Below are 20,027 nucleotides of genomic sequence, written 5' to 3'. Positions count from 1 at the left end.
TGCTTTATCGAAGTAAGGCGAAGCGAGGCGAGGCGAGCGCGTGCCGGCGTACACGACCGCCCTGCGGAATGCGGAAATTCATCTTTTTTTTATCGTTATATCATTTTGAAACATTAACCCATAATCTTTTTAAATATATGGTACCTCAACGTTCATATAATATAATCAACAAAACATTAACACGAACGTCGCTCGTTCCTTGCTCGAAAAGCGATTAGTTAATTGATAGTTCACGAGCAACAGGCGTCGCGAATAATAAATTATTATCGTTAATATATTACTCTTTTCGACTGTGCCGACTAACTATTCATATATACATGTAACGCGTGAGTGTTTGCATGTACGTGTGCACGCGTGTGTTTCTCTGTGTTCATCTTCTCATGTGTGTACGTGTACGGTATGACTTTTCTATGTGTGTGCATGCGCTCTCGCTCACGTATCTCTAGTGTATGTATATGTTTACCGTGACTCTTTGATGTTCGTCGTGTATGTGTATGTATTATGTGTGGGCGTGTTCTTGTGTGTGTAGAGTGTAGTTTCGGGCGCGCGAACGCATCTCCCCGCTCGTGTGGCTCTGTGTACTTATATACGCTTGTATACATTTTTCGCGTACGTACGGTACATCGGTACGACCCAGATATTATCATCGACGTTTGTATTACCGTTAATTATTTCCCCATAACACCTATATTATATTATTGCTGCAGCTTTATAGACACCACCTCATTTCCCCTTTCTCGCGCGTAGCTTCCCTTTTCAATTCTGCGTCGCATCCGCTAAGCCTCTTCCGGCGTTTGTTCTCGAACACGGCGCGGCGAGAGAAAAAGACCGATATATATTTATATATATGCATATTGAAAAAGACGACGCACGCACATGCGAGCGCAATCTTTGCGGAGATTGTGATCTGTTATCCCGGCTCTGAACCAATTCCTCTACCGATCGACGGCGCGCCGCCGGTCCAAAATCATCGAAGCGACAAAAACAAACGGTTACGCCGCATCCGCGAAGCGCCTGAGTCCGCATTCCAATTTCGCGCATCGACAAAATCGTTGTTAAACGCTTGCACAATAAATTAGAGTCTACAATAAGTAACACGGAATTTTACGAAGCCTCAAACGATTAGAAATCGGAAACGTAAACTTCTATATTATATCATACCGCACGAGGCTCTATCGTACAAAATGATTTCGACTAGGGAAAGAACATAGATTCTGTCGTGGCGCGACAATAATTGGGACGTAATTACGCTCCTCGTCGTCGTCATCGTCGTCGTTGTCATAAGTCCACATCCCTGCCGTAGTTCGGCGAACGATACGCTGGACACGTTGGACATTGGACAATAGTTCGCTTCGCTTGCGTCGGTGGCAGCAACAGAAAGTGCGGAGAAAAGTTTTGGGCAAACCAAAGACGTTCTATCGCGTTCCAGAGGCTCGAAAGCGGATTGTTCGCGCTTCTCCACCGAGTGAGATATTGGATTTCATCTGGCTGCGAAACGTGACTGGCAGCGTTCGCATCTTCGATTATACCAAACTCCGAACGAGTCTCGAGATTCAAGCGGAACAAACGGATATTCACCTCGCAGACGACGTACATGATATGTAGCGAACGCACGATCCTATCGACTGTTTCCTCACCTCCTCTACGATACAACCGAGAAACGCGAGAAGCTACGGAGCCCTGTCTCTCGAAAGAAGAAAATCCCGGGTTCGTAGAAATGGATCGTTGGAACGGAGACGACGACGATTATTGTCGTACGCGAGTTTCTTCTCCCGCGAGACGGACTCGGATATTCAAGCTCGATTAAACGTTACGGCCGACGGAACGCGTCCCAACGGGCGATTCCGTTTGAGAATAAAAAATGAGAAGCGTAAAGAAACCAGGCGTAGAAAAAAAGTGAGGTCAAAGTACAGAGAAAGAGAGTGAGAGAAAAAGAGAGACAGAGTGAGAGACAGTAAGAGTGAAAAGAGACAGTTTGTTGTCGCGGTACGGGGAAGTCGAACCATAGGTTCGCGATTATCGAATCGCCAGGTAATAATCGTCGACTCGGACACGAGCAGTTGATCCGATCGCCGTTTGGTACGCGATGATAGGCCGAACGGCTCTGGCACGCCAAGACTGTGGTGTTTCCACACAACCGCAGGAGAACGACGATCGAGCAAGCCAGCCCTGCTCGAGGGCGATTCCCTTCCGTCGCTGCGACGGATGATCGCGTCGCGTCTGCGTCGGTTCCAGCCGAATCCGTTGACGACACGCGACGAGCGGAAACGACAGAGAAGAGAATCAGCGGCCCAGGCGGGCGAGAGAACGCGTCTAATAGAACACCGACGATCGCGGGACCGGGCCACGACCTTGTCGATCTATCAAGATCGGTCGCGGATTCGCTGGGAATCGAACGAGACGGATACGATTTCGCCGAGGTCGGCGCAGTCGCGACGAACGACGATCGTGCATACGACAGCGGCGGTTGTGGCGATGATCTCGATGATTTCGATGATCTCCATGATCTCGATGGGGATGGCGCCGGTGAACTGGGTGATGATGACGGTGATGATGACGGCGACGATGGCGGTGACGTTCCTCTACTCGTTGTTCCACTGTCGTTCGGCGGCCGATATTTTTCGTGGACAAGCAACAGCAGGATTATTTGGACGACGACCGAGGCCGAAACGAGAAGCGATGCTCGTCGACGAGGACGTGGAGGCTGCTGGCTACCGCATCGTCGGCGGGACAGTCGACGGGACAGTCGACGCTTCCGACGTCGACCGGGCGGACCTTGGCGATCGTTCGACTCCGAAACAGTCCGGTGTCCTGCGTTTCGGCCCGCTTTACCTGGGTTAACATGCTGCCGGTGGTTCACACTCGCACTCGTACACACGACGGCGACGTCTTTGGACTGCTCTGTAACACCAACCACTCCGGGTTAACCCACCACTCATCATTCATTCCAAGGTCTTTCGTGGCACCTCCTGTAGTTGCCACTTATAGGTTCTATACGCTAACATAAATTTAAGTTGATGAATTTAACATTATTTATTTAGTTTGTTTCGTTCTGAAATCTACAGATGCAGGTTTCACTTTCTTCATCTCAAACATAGAGCTGCGAAAAAGCAAGACACAGTTGTTTTTATGTTTCTGTCATCCTCGTTTCCATAAACGGCGTCGACATTAGTATTTACGACGATCTGTCCAGCGAGAAACGCTTTACGAATCCGTCTGTTATTTTAATGTACAAATATCTAAATCCGCGTGCAGTTTACCTTTGATTGATTCAAGTCCATTTGCCGAGCATAAAAGTGTGGGTAAATCACGCAACTACTACTTCACGAAAGGAAAAAAGTCGTAAGTCCATTTAACCAGAAGAAGGCATTTGCAGAACTAGCAACTATTGTTTACACTAAACCTACCGTGAGTTTTACTAATTTCTTTCTCTACGTCAAAAATTGCATCCGAGCAATATGAAGATGCGATTCTGTATCTCACGCTATGACAGTAGCAATGACGATTTCAACACCGTGCATTCAAAGAATTACGTGTTCCTTCGGCATGCTTTGGTATCAATGTACTACAAAAGTTTTTTGCATCTCGATTTCAATTATAAAGCTATCAGAGAAGTGAAACAAACGATACGATTGCCGATAAGACAAAAGTGCTTTCATGAAGTACTGTGATGCATGCTCGTCGCCCATACAACAAAAGAAAAGTACGCTGTTTTAAACAACGTGCTGATCGTCTCGCTCCTCTTTCAAATCTAGCAACTCTCGCATCTAAGAAAGTGCAGGCAAAGAGGTACCTGTTTGCGGCGTTCACAGTCCAAAGTATCCAGCGACGGTGGTGGCCAGAACGACGACAAGTATGGCGACGCATATCATGATCATGATCTTCTTCTACGCTCGGCATCATCGGAGCGGCATAAAACACAACAATCGGTTAAAAGAAGTTTCGCCGACGCGTATTTGTCGATACTCTAATCGAGGACGGTAGTCTTCTTCGCTCGCTACGATGGCTGCGTACTCCACCGATGCCTCTCGAATCGCTTAACCGCATCATCCAGTGCCTCCGCTGAACTCTGTCCCATTCGACAATCTTTCTAACAATCTTTGATGGGCCATGTTACGCTAAGCAGACGAACACTAACAATTTTTTTACCGCGCTCGCGGCTACAGTTACAACCACGCCGTTGGTAAATCGTAATTATTATTATCTGTTCTATACAAATGCGGTTATGTACATAATAGATGACGCGAGCGGGATCGCAGCCGCTCGCGACCATCAGGGCTCGCGAGTACCGATCGTTCTCAGTACCGATTTCCCGTGTGTAGCTCGTTTCGGTTGTCGCGCGTCCCAAAATGCTCGCAATACTATCCCTCCGTGTCCCTGGCATTCCTGCGTGCTTGCGCTCGCCGAGAGGAAAATGTCGAGCGCCGTTCCTCTCGTTGATCATCGTTGCAGACCGCTGAGGATCTGTACGCTCGCGTCGTTGCTCGATCGTTCGTTGAACGCGACGGAATGATTACAAGGACGAAAAAAATGAGAACGCGTGTGTCCGCGTTGGTTAGAGGTAGCTGCTGCGTGTGTCAACCCCTTGCCTTGGACGAGGAAATCAAGTTGAATGAACGGAAATCGAGGGAAAGCGGCGGGGCGACCGACTGGCGCTGCTATTTATCGACAAGACAAACGGGAAGGAACACGACGACGGCGAGATCGAGAACCGTTGGTCGACGAAACGCAACGTGAACGGGCGACGAATCGTTTCTAGTCGGAGACCAAGGTGCCCAAGGTGACCAAGGTGTACAAGATAAAGAACGTGGAGAACGAGGCGAACTAGGAACAGGAGGAGGGTGAGCGGGCCAGACGATTTCCTTTGGCAGAGAGAACACTTCTTCGTACGGGACTCCTTCGTGTCGACCCGCCCTCGTCCCGGTCCTGTCCTACCGTATCCTATCCTAATCTATTCTACTTGTTATCCTATCCGTTCAGATATCCCACGTCGTATCGTTTCACTCTCGCACAATCCCACGACGAACGGAACACGCATCATCCCCGGATCCTCCCCCATACGCCCCGATTCTATCGCGCTTGGTATCGGCACTTTAGCTTCCAGGAACGCTCGCTATTATTATGGAGATTAATATCACGGCCGCTATTAACACGCAGATTATGATGAAGATCATTTTCTGTGGACAGAAAGAACAAAGCATACGATGCGCATAAGAGATCGTCGCACAACGACGGGGGAACAAAACGGTACACAGCTCGACGATGGCAACACACCACGAGGACGACGAAGAGACGACGCAACGAGAATATAATCGGGTAGCCGAGTAAGTCAAGTATGTGTGTAACAAAGCTTGCATATTAAAAAACACCAGAATTCTAAAGGAACATCGATGTACGTGTGTGTCATAGTTGCGACGCAACGATTCGGTCCAGTCACAAGCGAGACACGAGATATCGATATGCTTGCACAGTCAAGAAGAACAACGAGTGAACAAACAACGGTCAGTGAGCGAACGAGTGGCTGTACAAACAGACGGATAGAAAGGCAGACAGGCAGAGGGATAGAGAGACAGAGAGAGAGAAGGGAAAAAGAGAGAGATGAGAGAGTAAGGGAACGGACATAGAGAAAGAGAGAGATAGATAGAGAGAGAAAAGCACAACGAGCGTTTGTACTTGATACGCGTTTAACCGATGCGTTTCGGTGTCACTTCCAACGACGGTCGATTTCTTTCCGTGACCGGCAGCATCGAGAACCGATTCACGAAAAACTTAAAGAAATCGCCAGAGGCGATACGAGGTCGCGAATCGATTCGTTCTTACGAACATTGATCCTTCTCCCTTAAGGTTGATCGCGATCGCAGTCAAACCAGAGAGATCCATTCACTTGTCCTGCCGTGTAGCAAAGAGGAAGAGAAGGCTGGAGATTCTTGGGAATCGGAATCGAACGAAAACGCATCGGTGATTGGCTCGGACGATCGGCTAAAGGTCGATGACAACACCCAAGGGGACATCGACTCGCGACGCGTGTCGTGCGCGTGTATTTCGGAGTCGGTCTACCAAAATCTCTATACAAACGAGAAGGAAGGTCAATCGAGATTAGGACTTCACACGAAACGGGCTGTTAATCATTCTTGTAGGATGGTGCAGATTAGAACAGTAGCGGATAATCTATGTGTCCGTGTATGTACATTGACTAGATTTGTCCAACAGTTTAGTCAATGACCATGGGAGATACCTACAACTGTTACGAGGAACCGAAATTTTACAGCGAATCGTAGCTAACATCGTACGCCAAATGTATGTCAATCTGTACAAAAATTTTAAGAACGAAAATATATTTTTATTTAAGTACTGTTTTGTTGTAATCGAAGTAGAGATTTCTGGGAAAACGTAACAATACGGTCAAGAACCAAAGACAAAAGTTACCACGATTCAGTCTGAATAGCATTTCACTACCTGGCCCCGATTCAAGAGCTACGAAGCGCATTCTTTTACGCGGGTATGTACAATGTTAGCCGCAGAGATATCGGGAACCCTCGCAACAGTTGTTTCGAAATTTAGAATATCGGTTCTCCGTAACTGTTTGAAAGAGTGAAATCGATATCGTAACCGTTTCCAACCCCTGGTCTAGATACACGCGTACACGAACGCACGCGACCACACGACTAAATCACATCGACACGTGTTTACAGAGTATGTATACACAGACATATAGTACAGGTGTACAGATGAACGGGTAGAGAGTAATAAACATACACACAGTCGTGTAGAAAAATGAAACTGCGTTGCGCCGCTCGCACACGAATCTGCCATTGATAGAATATCGCAAAGCAGCGCAAAGCAGCGCAGCGCAGCGCGTCTATGTAACCCCCAAGAAAAGCGGAAAACAGCAGGCCGCGCTTCTCGACCGATCGACAACGACGACAACCGAATCGAGAACGCTAGAGTTAGTTAGTCGGTGAGAGAGCATAGATTAGTAATACGCAGACGTTTTAATAGTACGAACGGAGACAAACAGTTCAGGGACGGAGGCACAATTAGCACACTCACGTTCAACAGGACAGAGCGACACACAGATAGAGAGACGCATATCTACATTTATACGACGATGCGTGTGCATCCGCTTGTACCACGTACCATTTATCGGCGGCAGAGAACTATCTCGTAATCGTTGAAATTGGAAAGACACTTTTCTGCCGACAATCGTTGCGCGAAATTATTTCGAAGGTCTCCCGGCGATCGCCGGTGATATTTCCAGTGTTAACTAACCATGAGTTAACACTGGCGAAACACGCTGGGGTGATACAAACGTTGCAACTATGTACGTGCACGCTCGTCCGTATACATGTAACGACATTTCACGTTTCTGCAACCTGCCAGAGCCAGAGCGCGTTAAATCACACTTGTAGAAATCATTTTTAACCCTCGGATGGCGAACCTGTTTCGTAACTGTACAATTCTCAGAGTTATTCACCAATTATATTATTGTTCAGACTATTGTTCGTAATAACACCTATTCATTTAACGTAATTGTCAAAAATTAAATAATCAAGCTACGATTTATATGCTCTGGATTAAAATAGATCCAGGTCCCATCGTCGAAGGGTCAACGATGATTTAGGACAGTCTGGCTATGCGGTGCAGATCGGCATACATATATGCGAGCAGCGATTCGATAAGAGGAATATTAACGCGCTTAGAAACATTAAAATAGCGTCGCCGAAATACGGCCGGAAACCGGAAGTCAACGTGGTTTCAAGTTATATTCGTATGAAACGCACACAGATAAACAATAGAGACAGGCTATAGGAAGAGAGAGATAGAGAGAAAGTGAGAGCGGTAGTACGAAAAAGCATAGAGGATATCGAACGCGATACAACCAAACAGAAGGGGAATACGGGACAACGGGAAGCGTTGCTGTAAAATTTGTAGGAACAAAAAATACCGAGGAGAGAAACAAAATTTGACCAATCAGAGATAAATGGAAGATCAATGGATTTGGGCAAAACAGGTGACGCACTCACCCGTCGGGCTTTGCTTTGATACTTGAGTGCTTTCTTTGTGTCCTGAGTAGCTGTCTGCACGTAGTCCACTGCGTGCTCTACGTGGTACTCTATGCGATCTATCATCTCGCCCTGAAATTAGGAAAGCGTCGGTTCTGGCTGTTCATTAAGATAAAATCATATATGCTAGCTAGACAAAACTTAAAACTCTGATCCTGCGCATCATATAAATAAGATCTTGTCCAGCTAGCATATTACAGGTGGAGTTACCTGACTCTCCACAAGCATGGCCATGTCCATGAACATGTCGTGGAGCTCCCTAATCGAGTTCTCTAATTTGATGATATCGGCGTGACGAGCCTCAATATCTGCGAGCGTTTGTTTCGCTTGTTGCGTTTCCATGATGATCTGCGGGTAAACGGGGATAGTCGGCGTGAGTGGGAATTGCTCCAAGAAACGTGATAATAGTTACAGTTAAGAGAACGATTCTTACCCCTTGCGTGAACACGGCCGGATTTCCCTGTTCCAACATTTCCTCGAGTTCCTCGTTGGTGGTCGTTCTTCCCGCTGCAAGCGGCGAAATATCGCTCGGTTAGAGGGTAACGGATCGCTATGATCGCGTCTATGGTTTACGCGACTAGCGAAAGAAACGCGAGCTTACTGATTTCCAGCTGTCGCTGTATCCTTCCCTTGCATCGCTCTCTGTAATCGGTCTGCGTCCGATTGTACTCCGTCATCACCTCGACGAACTTCCTGGACAGCGTCGAGTGCTGTGTCTTGCGTATCCTGAGATCCGCCGACGATTTGTTTGTGTGCTCTTCCTGCTCGATATTTTGCTCTATCACTGTACATCGAGACAAACGGTTCGTTAGAATTGTATTCTTCCCAGACAGTCGGAGGACAGTGGATTGTCACCAAAATTCTTTGGCGATCGTCTACCTTCATCTTTCACAATTTTGTAAGATTTCGCTAAACTTTCCCGACAATCCAATACCTCCTCCATTGCCAGAGAGCAGAAAAAGTTAGTCATATTCAAGGCGTAACGATCCAGAGGAACGAACGCCGATTTCAATATAGCTTACCCTTTAACTTGGCTCTGACTTTGTTGGCCGTCTTCTTAATGTCCGACATAAGGTCCTCCAGTTCCATCTTGACCTCTGCAACAAACAATTAGGGAGCATTTGGTCAGCAATCGACAACCATTTACGTCTACAGGGTTTGCCTGTTCCGACTAATTCACTCCACTCATGCGAACGGAGGGGATCGACGCAACAGTAGCACATCTACGTAACTTTTGGAGAAATTATATTTTATGACGGGATCACGTTTCTTTTCAGTATACGATAATGGATTCAGGATGAGAAATACAAGTCTTCGTGAGACATTCAGCGAGAGATTCGTGACTTGGAGTCAGAATCGGCTTCTTGTCCTTGTGCAAGAATGAATTCTGTATGATCTCGGAAGGCCATTTCGCAATATAGGCTTTTCGAGAATCATATGAAAGTGGCTATAGATAGAGGATGATGCAGCGGCTTCGGTGAAAGGGCGAAGACCCTGGGAATAGGTACAGTCGTTGCAAGCTTTTCAGCACGAAATTTCTGGCTTGGATTTAAAATTGACTTGTGCATGATTTGTAGCTGACTAGATAACAGTTCATGGTATAGATCCAAAAATGTGGAGTTTTCGTTAATGGTTAATTAAAATGCGGAACATTCGTCCAAAGATAGTTTTCCTAAAAGACAATGCATCGCTCGTCATTCGAAAAGGAGTAATGTTGGGATCGGTGACCACTTGTCGGCGGATCAGGTGGGTTCGTTGAACGCTTCGTGCAAGAGAATCGGCGGCGGTGGGGGGCAAGGCTGTTTCGCGGCAAGGGTACGAGGACGAGGACGAGGGAGGGGCACGTATTCCCCTGCGTCGAGGGTGCTCGATGGAATTGGGTTAATACAGGGTGGAAACGTGCCAGACCTACTTCTATGGCCTCTCGAGACCTCGCCACGCTCGGGATACGCGGGACACGCTCGAATTCGATCGAATCGCGGCCGGCGTTTCCCGTCCCAGAAAAAATTTCGCGAACGCTGTGGGACATTGTCTCGCCGCGGGACGGTTTCGTTCGCTGGAAATCGCACGCTCGATGGACCGGGGGGTACGCAACGCGGTGCACGGGGCACGAAGGACAGCGACGCTGAGCTGCGAAATCGATCCGCGTTACCTACCACCTACACCTCCCTACCTACTTCGGCCTACCGTGTCCCTTTTACACGTTCGCAGCCGTGACAACGAACAAGTCGGCGGATTTAACGATCGATCGACCGCCCGTGATCATGGGCCAGGGGGGATACGTTTCGATCGCGAAATCGATCGCGAGGTGTATCGCGAGGTGTATCGCGTGGAACGCGGCATAATCGCGCAATGGTATCTCGCGGTGTGCTGGATGCGTGACGAGTTCCGACGCAACGCGTTGCGTTTTCCTTTTCCACGCCGGCCGCCGTCCCGATTCGAATATTCTCCTTTCGAGGAGCAACGGCGAGCTGCATCGATCTTTTCGCTAGACCGCCTCCTTCGAGTCGGCCAACGCCAGAACGCCGTTTCTCTCTCCCTCGGCCCCCCTCTGTCCTATCGCTTTTTCTCGAGACATTTCTATCTCCGTCGCGAATCTCGCCTCCCGATCGACAACAATGACGGGAGATATCGCGATAAACGCTGTCCAACCGGACGAAACGGGAAGAAAGAGAAGAAGCCGACTTGCGAACCTAGACACACGCCCGTGAGATCGATCGAAACCGTGAAGCAATCGTCGGCGAGTCTCTACCCTTCGCGGGGAACAAACAGGGGCGAAAGGGAACGAGAGGGAAATGTCGGGTACGTTGACATGATCTGCTTCCGAGATCTAACTCCGGTCGGAACTAGAGAACGGGCGAGGCGCGCGCGGAGATGGTGTAATTACAGCATGCTCGACATTATAACGTGCTCGTAATATTTTCGAACGATTTCACGGCCTTTGTGCGAATACCGTAACTGATAGCGGCGTGCCATTTTTGGACACCTGTCTCGAATCGGCAAGGGTTAACTTCTTACAATAGAAGAAACGTTCATACATAATTAAAGAATAAAAGTAAATGATATCATAACGATAAACGGGGTAAATGCAGATTACTTTTTCTAAAGTTAAACATAAAACATGCATATCTTCAATCTCTAACAGAAACAGTTACTGTTGCCTGTGCAAAAAACATTATTAAACTGTTACCGTTCCACGTACATTTACTTTGACGTCATTGTTTTCTTCAAATTTACATAACGACAGAAAATTGTACGTTGTGTGAGTTACTCCGCACTTGCCCCCAAAACGGGGGCAGTGGCGTAGCGACGAGATAAAACCCTATTGTAACTTTATTCTACAAAATGTGGAGCAAGATCGTTGTGCCGTTGAAACGCCTCTTATAACAGTAAGTGGAAATTGCTGATTTATTGTTGAATTCTACATTTACCCCAGTTTGCAAGATACAAAAATGATCTCATTCTATTCCATTTAATACTGAACTGGTAACTAGCATGAACTGTCTAATAAAACTGAGAACATCGAAATCGTCTAGATTATAAAGGTTGCTACAATGATATAATTTAGTCAAAAATTTCCATGGAAGACTCTCTAATAAGCATAGAATTGTAAAACAAAAGCTGGCAATTTTAACCATGGTAGCATAAGTGTTAAACAGTATTAAAAAACGATCGGTAGGATCGCACAGCTTTATCTACATAAACAAGGATGTGTGGGGATGATCGCGAACGCGATTACGAGAGCAACCGGTGCCAGACTACCGGCTTCTCATTCCTTCGTGTTTCCCAGCACCCTTATTTGGTCGATTCACTCGCATTTTCCCTACTTTGCCTCGCTTCACGGTCTCTTCCCATGGTGATTTTTTCCCAGGCAAAGACAAATAAAAAAATATATATATATCTCGAGAAACGCGTCGCGTTACGAACGGCGACCAGAAAATATAATCGTTCGAAACGGACGCTTCTCCCGTTGGTAACCGATCGGCAACGATCGGATCGACAGACAAAAGGAATCGTGCGGTGACACTCACTTTCGTCGGTCTGCGGTGCCGACAAAATGGCACTGTGTTTTTTCTTGACATCCTCGACGTTCGTCTGGATCCTGTCTATCATTTCACGGATCTCCTCCACCTGGATCAGAGCGAAAAACATTATTAAATTATGCACGTAGGTTTGAATCTTCTTCTCCGGTTTTCGAATTGAAAGGATGGTCAAAAGGACGAAGATGGTAAACCGGCGAATTCGTACTCACCTCTGCAAAAAACTCTGTCATGAAGTCATCTTGGCCCCCGACGTTGACGGACACATCGTCCGCCACGTCATCGTCGTCCGACTGGGCCTGAAACCGAACCAATTAGTCGTTACAGAACCGTTCCCAATTATTCTGATCTCTCCGGGCACTAGAACCACCGGGGAGTTCTCCCACGTCATAAAGATTCTTCTGTAGAGCATCATTAAACTGAAATACCGCAATCAGAAGCTGAAGGATATCTACTTGTGATTTCCGCGGTAACTTGAACAGAGAAATTACTTCGATTACTCGGTGGTTCCAGCGCAAAATCCTCGAGAGCGCCGACTGCGAGAGCCAGCCCAGAAGCGGATCAATCGTATCGTTTCGGCATACAATCGGCGTTTCTTATTTGTTACAGTTTCCCCCCTCGCGGCATATTGAATTCGCGAACTTCGCGGACGCGATTGCGGGCCGAAGTCGGCGTTGCAGGTGTTCGATACGTCCTCGTTCCGTTGTTGCATCTCGTGCATCCTTGACTAAAACGCGATCGTGATATAGAACGCTAATAAGCGATTCCCAGGGTTCTTTATACGAAACACAAATTTTCTGCACCTGTTGCAAGAAACCAGGGTCGCGGTCCCTACGTTTCTCCGATAATATTAACAAGTTTGAAACGACGTATCGATACTTTTTCAACTCGTTTATAAACGCTTGAATTCGCGGCTTAGCCAGCGGTTCAACGCGGAAAGAATTACGAGCCGCGCAGACATTCGTTATTCTTCTCGACGAGTATTGTGCCTTCGTTCAAAGTTTCCCGCCCCCAGGCCCAAGATAAAGGGCCTCGCGCGAAACCCCTTTACCCAGGCTTTTCCCGGCCAAGATGGTTATCCGTTATAGTCAAACATTTTCCATACTAGAGCCAAGATAAAAGACCTTGCAGCGAAATCCTCTTACCACCGCCGTTCCTCCGCCGAGATGGCTGCTATCATCGTTAACCCTTTCCCTTCTAACGCGAACTGCATAGCCACTCGACGTCGAACCTTCTCCTGTACGCTAACAGCGACCGTATAGCCGGCGGACTAAATTTTGCACCCGTTCGGCGGGAAACCCGATGAAATATTCAATAGATTTCATACAGAACGAGAAAGTACCCCGATGCTCTCGATTCAAGGGGAGCGGTGCATTCTCCCGAACCCTTCGCATACGAAAACTATTATTATTATTACCATTTATTGCATGAGAGTGTTAACAAAACTAAAAAATATATTGGACAAAATTAAGCGCATTCGATGCTGTAATTATCTTTTTATTAAGTCCGTATTGATTTTCAAGCGTTCGCTTAACATTTCTACGTTGTCAGTGAATACTTAAAGATCTCGCGCGACCATTCCGCCTAAGAAATCGAACGGTTCGAGAGGATTAATCCCCGAAGGGTGGCACAAGGGTTGCGTCGGATCCGTTCGAAAAGAGAACAAGGCGGCGGTGCACAACCGAATTTCGGTCGTGTTCGATCAGATTCTCGAAAAACTTAACCCGAAGTCACCCCTGTGCTCTATCGGGGTGGACGGATCAAGGAGCAATCAACGCGCAATCAGCGAACCGTTCCGACTTACGTTATCGATTCTCGTTCAACGAGCACGCGAGCTCTTCGTTAAAATCGCGGGCGAGCCCGTACGGATATGGATCGCAATCGTTGCTCGGAAAAGCTGATCGCGAGGTTGCCGGGAAGTAAAGCCGGCCGACCAACCCGACCGACCCCCCTCCATTATCGAAGAAGGAATCATCGAACGCGAGATTAATCGTGTCCGATTAGGATCGCGGAAAGAACCGTGGGCAAAGTCGCGGATAAATCGGCGCCGCTGAAAAATTCGTTTAGGCGAGACCGAAAGAAAGCCGGGAACGCGGATTTTTCAGACGAAATCGCCCGCTCGTTGCAGCGACGCGCCGATCCGTTAACCCCTTTACAGCGCCGCGTTCGTTGGTCGAAATGCGTCGGTATCGCGCGAGCATTTCTCTCCCTCGAGTCTTTCAGCCGCATCCGAGGATTTGAACTTGAATTGGACGACTGTACGACTAATTTAGAATCGCCTGGAGAATCTCCGGCGATTAATATGTCGCAATTGGAGATCTGGTTTGAAGGCTTCGAGGCCTTGCAGTCGAATCTCGCGCGGCTTGTCGCCGCCTTGGTTGCTCCCGATGATCTCGGTTGATCCTCGGGGATCAACGAGAGGCGACAGCGCGCAGTGTTTCTGTCTCGGAGATGCTCGCTGATAATTCTTGCCGCGAATCGATCAGCTAAACGACTCTCGACGATCGGCCGAGCTCCCGAAGACGCGACATTAATCGGTGAAGCGAACATCCCTCTATCCATTTTCATCCGAGACCTTTCTCTCTCTCTCTCTCTCTCTCTCTCGCTCTTTCTCTCTCTCTCGTCTCTCTCGCCTTCTCTGCTCGGCCTTTGTTTCCATCTCCTTAACCCAGCTATCCAGCAACCCACCTACGAAATGCCGAGCTTAGCAAAATTTGCTAGGAGACGTCGTCGAATATTGGTCGCGGGCTCCGATCGGGTCGAACTTTCGAGTTTCAATGCGTTTCGTTTCTCCCACGCTCGACCACGCTCTTCTTTCTCGTCGTTTTCTTCTTCTTCGTCTCCTTCCTCCGATTCTTCCGTCGCTCCTCTTTAGAAAAGAGGCCGTCGGGGACGCGTGGCGCGATACTCATCGTTATCGAAGCTATCGGGACTAGCAACGAGCTGTTATGTCAATGCCACGGGAAAAATGCCTTCACCTCCTTACGGAGTCCCCCTCCTATCGCCATATTTTTTTTTTCCCACCTAGCCGAGATAATATCTGCCCGGCCGAGGCAAAGAGCGACAGGGAAATCAAAAGAAAAATAGAGTGTGCCCCCGCACGCCCGACAGAAGATGCTCCGACGAAACCGAGATACCGTACACTCGGATGATTATTCGAGCGTTTATTGCGGACGAGGAACGGTGTTGCGTGTACATTAGACAAATGCGATGGAAGGATTAATGAACGATCGTCGGAACTTGGAAAAGTTTATACGGAGAGACCCTCTTTATTGATGGAAAATGTTTTTGTCGCGGTGCTCTATAGCAGATTTTATATGTTTTCGATAATGTATACCTGTGGTCATAGCGAAATTATAAATAATCCGTCGATATGTTAAATAAAACATGAACGATCGCTCCAAGTAGAAGATTAACGATTAAACTCTGTTTTTTACAAATGGAAATTTTGGAAATTGTTTATAGCATTTTGGAAGTGAATATAGCGAGTGGAAAGGTAAAGTAACGAAATAATCATAGACCGCTTCGCAGAGGAGAAAAAGAAATCGTATTCTATGCATAAGACCACCTAATCCGGATTATCCGGGTGAGATAACTCATGATTCAGGACGTCGTCGTAGCCCAATTACGTTTCGGCCTATTTAAATTTTTTACCATGTTCAATTTCGCTTGAAATTCTCCTTCGATTTTAACACTTTTCTATTCGGAAATATTTTTATGTCTTTTTTTTCAAAATCGTCAGAACTTATCCCCCTACTCTTTCGAACTTCGAACTATGGATTCGATTCATCCCTCGAGTTCTACGATCTTCGCTGCATACTTAATAATGAACTCTGAGTAAGGTATCAATTTAGCAGACATTAATTATTTTAGGGCGGTCCTTTAACCCTGTTCTACGAGTTTCAATGAACTTCTCTTCCATCGGGCGAATCTGTTCAGATTGAAATGAATTTTTAAGGCTGGCCAAGGTCTTCTAACAGGCTTTTGCATAACGCGTATCGCAGGTTGGGGAACTAGGAGGGAGGCTCTTTCTTGAAAATGTTACGTGCCGAGCCGTCCGTAAATACATTGCAACGATTAAAGCCTCCCCCTTTATAAAAACCCTTTCGACATTGGTGTACGATTCGTTTTAGTCATCTCATCGGGCTTTAAACGAAAGATTGTGCTCCGTTGCCTACTTTACGGCAATACAAGATGCAGGAAGACTTTGCACATCTTTGTTCCTCGTTCCATAAAACGTCTAAAAAGATCGCTCTCTCTCTCTCTCTCTCTTTCGAATAAAACCAAGTCTCTTCGGCTTTCCGCCTGCTCTACCATGTAAAACCGTGTTAGAAACAAAAATGAAACGACGGGTATAGCGAAGGCTCAAGATTTAATCCAGTCCCCCGGGTTTATCCGCCGCGCGACTCCCGTTTTGACAGAACTATGGGAGCTCAAATATCGATGATTCGTTCGGAAAACGGAAATCTGGGGTGCGCGGAGACTTTCCGGTACTTTGCTATATATGTACCGGACCGTGTTATCTCGCCCGGAATCGCTATACGCGGCGCATTCCCACGCTACGATTTCGGAGAGAATTGGAACGCGGATCGCGATCGTAGGAATGGATGGAAGTCGGTGATTTACACACGGTCGAAAAGGGGGGGCCCCCGACCGGCCGGCCGGCCGATCCGGATCGAGTTCTCGAAATTCAGAACGATCGAGGTTCGCGGAGAAACGAACAACGGCGGAGCAACGAGCGCGAGCGGTCTGGATCGCGGTCTAGATCGTGGCCGCGGTCGAGGCCGGAATTGCTTGCACCGCAGGTGGTTTCGAGGATTCGAGGTAAACGGTTCGACGAGACAGGTTCCGAAACGGAACGAGATGTAACGTGAATGGCAACGGGAGGAGAGCAGAAAGCGAGAGAGAGAGAGAGAGAAGAGGAGGAGACGAGCACTCGACTCGTATTTAATTGATCCATAGAACGCGCAAAGTCGATAAAAATGAACGAATAATTGATGGCGGATGCGCACCGCGCCGACAGATACGCCCAAATAATAGAAGGTTTTCTTGGATGTCAGTCAACGCGTATGAGTCATCGACTGCCACTGCTGGTACATACATAGGTATAATAGCATTCGCCGATCGTCGAGCCTACCAAACAATCGACAAACCGACTCGCCCAGAAGAAATCCGTGTTCGAACGTGACCGCGCCGGTTGTCAGAAGCGATTCTGTCATCGTTACGAAATAAACGATGACGAAAAACATATATTGGCGAACACCTGTCAGCCACAGGAGCCACTGGTTTCTCCCTCCCCCTCCCTCCTCCTCTCGCTGACACTCCATCTATCCATGGACATACGTATTTTCCTTTCTCTATCTATCCAACTATCCAAATATCTGTTCTATCCATCGCATATACATATGCATATATACGTACACATATATGTATATTATATATGTACGTGCATGTATCTAGGTTTATGTACACATATATATGTATACAGACAATTGTATATACGTGCATGTATATGCATATATATGTATATACATATGTACATATATTTATAGAGTAAGAGAGAGAAAAAGAGAGACAGAGGCATCGTACGTATATCTTCTGCTATCTATCTGTCAATTCGTTCAATTATCTCTCGGCTTTGCCCGTCGATTGGGAACTTTCTTTTTCTGCTGCTATCGACTGTTCGACGGATGACAGTCAGCGCATACACGTCTCCGACACCTCGGTAACGCCTTCTTTCTTGTTTGTCGCCTCTCTTTTCCTTGTTCCTCGTTCCGGCATCGATCTCATCAATCTCGCGGAACCGCGGTTCACCGAAGAAACAGTGTCGGCGACAAGAAAAACGACTCGGGAACGAGTGGGAACGGCGACACGAGTTGCACACGAGTTGTCACGGCGAGCTGAATCATTTTTCGCTCGATGTCGTGCCGCTGTAATACCAGGAAATCATAACAATGAGTGCGGACAGGCCCGCGAGAGACAGCGGCACCAGAGAACGCACCGTGCACGGAGCATGTATACGGGAACAAGGAACGTATTTTTTCGACAGTTGACAGAGAAAGCGCGCGGTGCGCGAGTTAACGAGACGAGGAAAAACGCGGTGGAGAACCGTAGAAAGAAAGAGAGACGACCGTGACGGGAAGAGAGAGAGAGGGCGAGAAGGAGGGAGAAAACGTTAACACACGGGCTTGATAGCATGTTGGCCTGGCTAGCTGGGTGGCAGACAAGCGGGCCGAATGCTCCGCTTAGGCGAATCGTCGTAGTCGCCGCTGAATTGTACGTAGGCTACTTGAACACTCACCGCGACGAGGGCTGCTAATCTATCCTTGGTCATGGCGAGGGTGACGAACGGTTGCGAGTCAGCGGATGTACGAAGCGAAACAACTAGCGACTAATCCCATTCACAATTTTCTCCATGTACCACGAGCACGGCCACTAAAAACTAAAGGAAACGGACGCACTAGCGGCGAGAGACACGATCGTAAAATCGATATACTCGCGAACTCGCCTGCTTCTGCAGTGCCGTCCACTGTGGCGCGCACGCGCCGCTGACGTCAACTCTGCTCAGGCCCGAACCTACAAGTACTCGCGTCCCCCCGACTAAATTTCCTACCTCTCGAAACCACCAACTCTCATTTCCACCCCTATCCGATCTCCACAATCAGCCGACATCTGTCGCGATCAACCTGCGAACAAATCAGATGATTCACATCGTACTTTAACATTTCGATTGTTGCGTCACCAACGCGTGGGTGACGGAATTATTTGACCAAATTTGAAAATTAATGTCTGCATCATGCGTCACGTGTTGCAAATTTGATTAGGTTCCGCAAAACCTAAGATAATCGAGAAACCAATCTATATCGCAAATCTTGAGTCTTCAACTTCGCGTTAACTTTTTGCGTTGACATTTCTTTTAAATTGTAACATTCGAACAACTTTTGACGTATTTAGTAGTATGACTAGAGCGTAAGTGTGCCGTCATTTGTTTCCGAGAGACCAATTCGGATTTTAACGATTGCAAGTGGAACGAGCGGTTGCTTATCACGTGTAGATATCTATTCAATAATTAAATAGATTAGCGATCAACTTCGATAAAAAAAAAACGTCACAAATTAAAATTTCATATTTGCCGCCATGTCATGTTTTAGAGCAGCGCCTCTGGGGAAACACCTATTTCGTGCGTTATGACTATGGAATTCGATGACACGTTACGGCCTTCCGAATCGTGTACAAAAATATATAAAAGAATGCTGTTATAGTGCTGCTCGGTACGTTTACGGCAATATTAATTGTATTCGCTCATGGCAAATTACTTGTTTAGAAATATGCAATGTATCAGTTTTTCTTAATATTTAATTTCCCTACACATAACGTGCCATGCAGTAAAAAGGTGTGCATGTCACCATCTACGGCGAAACACTGAAGCTGCTAACAGTTTGAGGTCCATCGGGTACTACAAAATCTCTGCGAGAGGGCAGCACTGTACAATTTGAAATGACAAACTGTTGCTTTCGAATAACCGCCAAAATTGAAACATCATATTTTAGACTATGCAACAATTCTATAATAAAACCGGAAGACGTGCAAGACTATAGCATTTATACAAATACGACTATCTTACAATTTTTATCAACTATTCCATAATTTATTTATTTACTGCAATATTTTTCGAGTAAACGATGACTGACGACGATCTCGTTTGAATAAAATCAATAACGTTGTAAAAGATTCAATAGCAATGACAAACAGTGTGCAATAAGATGTGACGAGAAAGTAATAATACGGCTCTAGAGTTTAAATTTAAACAGCAACATCTAGTTAAATTAAATATCAATTTACCATTCTTCAATGTTTCCACATAATTGGACTGTTCGACGTTTCCTTATTTCTCGTTCTAAGCACATCGTGAATATACATACCT

General features: G+C 46.9%; 1 protein-coding gene across 3 annotated transcripts; it reads right to left on the bottom strand.

Annotated features, from left to right (window-relative positions):
• Positions 1–1,802: 1,802 nt before the first annotated feature.
• On the bottom strand, positions 1,803–18,789 carry Syx1a (syntaxin 1A). 3 transcript variants are annotated; one of them, XR_013494784.1, is made up of 10 exons: positions 18,405–18,781; positions 12,316–12,402; positions 12,095–12,194; positions 9,086–9,160; positions 8,665–8,847; positions 8,497–8,570; positions 8,274–8,411; positions 8,025–8,135; positions 3,794–5,177; positions 1,803–2,901 (listed from the first exon to the last, which is right to left on the bottom strand). XR_013494784.1 is itself a non-coding variant. In XM_078189936.1 (10 exons), exons 1-9 carry the CDS (start codon positions 18,435–18,437, stop codon positions 3,807–3,809), a joined length of 882 nt encoding a protein of 293 aa, XP_078046062.1. In that variant the 5' UTR covers positions 18,438–18,789; the 3' UTR covers positions 1,803–2,901; positions 3,794–3,806. The 3 variants fall into 3 exon arrangements, 2 of the variants coding, with proteins under 2 accessions (XP_078046062.1, XP_078046061.1); XM_078189936.1 differs by having other exon boundaries at positions 3,794–3,887; positions 18,405–18,789; XM_078189935.1 differs by lacking the exon at positions 1,803–2,901 and having other exon boundaries at positions 3,024–5,177.
• Between the last annotated feature and the right edge of the window lie 1,238 nt (positions 18,790–20,027).

The sequence above is a fragment of the Augochlora pura genome, chromosome 9 (assembly GCF_028453695.1).
Source record: "Augochlora pura isolate Apur16 chromosome 9, APUR_v2.2.1, whole genome shotgun sequence".
NCBI classification, from domain to species: domain Eukaryota; kingdom Metazoa; phylum Arthropoda; class Insecta; order Hymenoptera; family Halictidae; genus Augochlora; species Augochlora pura.
This window is presented reverse-complemented; position numbering and strand designations above follow the sequence as displayed.

Excerpts from the sequence above, each read along its gene's own strand:
- Syx1a (XM_078189935.1), bottom strand. The coding sequence starts at position 18,437 with ATGACCAAGGATAGATTAGCAGCCCTCGTCGCG. Across the intron at positions 12,403-18,404 it reads GATTAGCAGCCCTCGTCGCG|GCCCAGTCGGACGACGATGA; the intron begins GTGAGTGTTCAA and ends GTTCGGTTTCAG. Across the intron at positions 8,136-8,273 it reads CCATGCTTGTGGAGAGTCAG|GGCGAGATGATAGATCGCAT; the intron begins GTAACTCCACCT and ends TCCTAATTTCAG.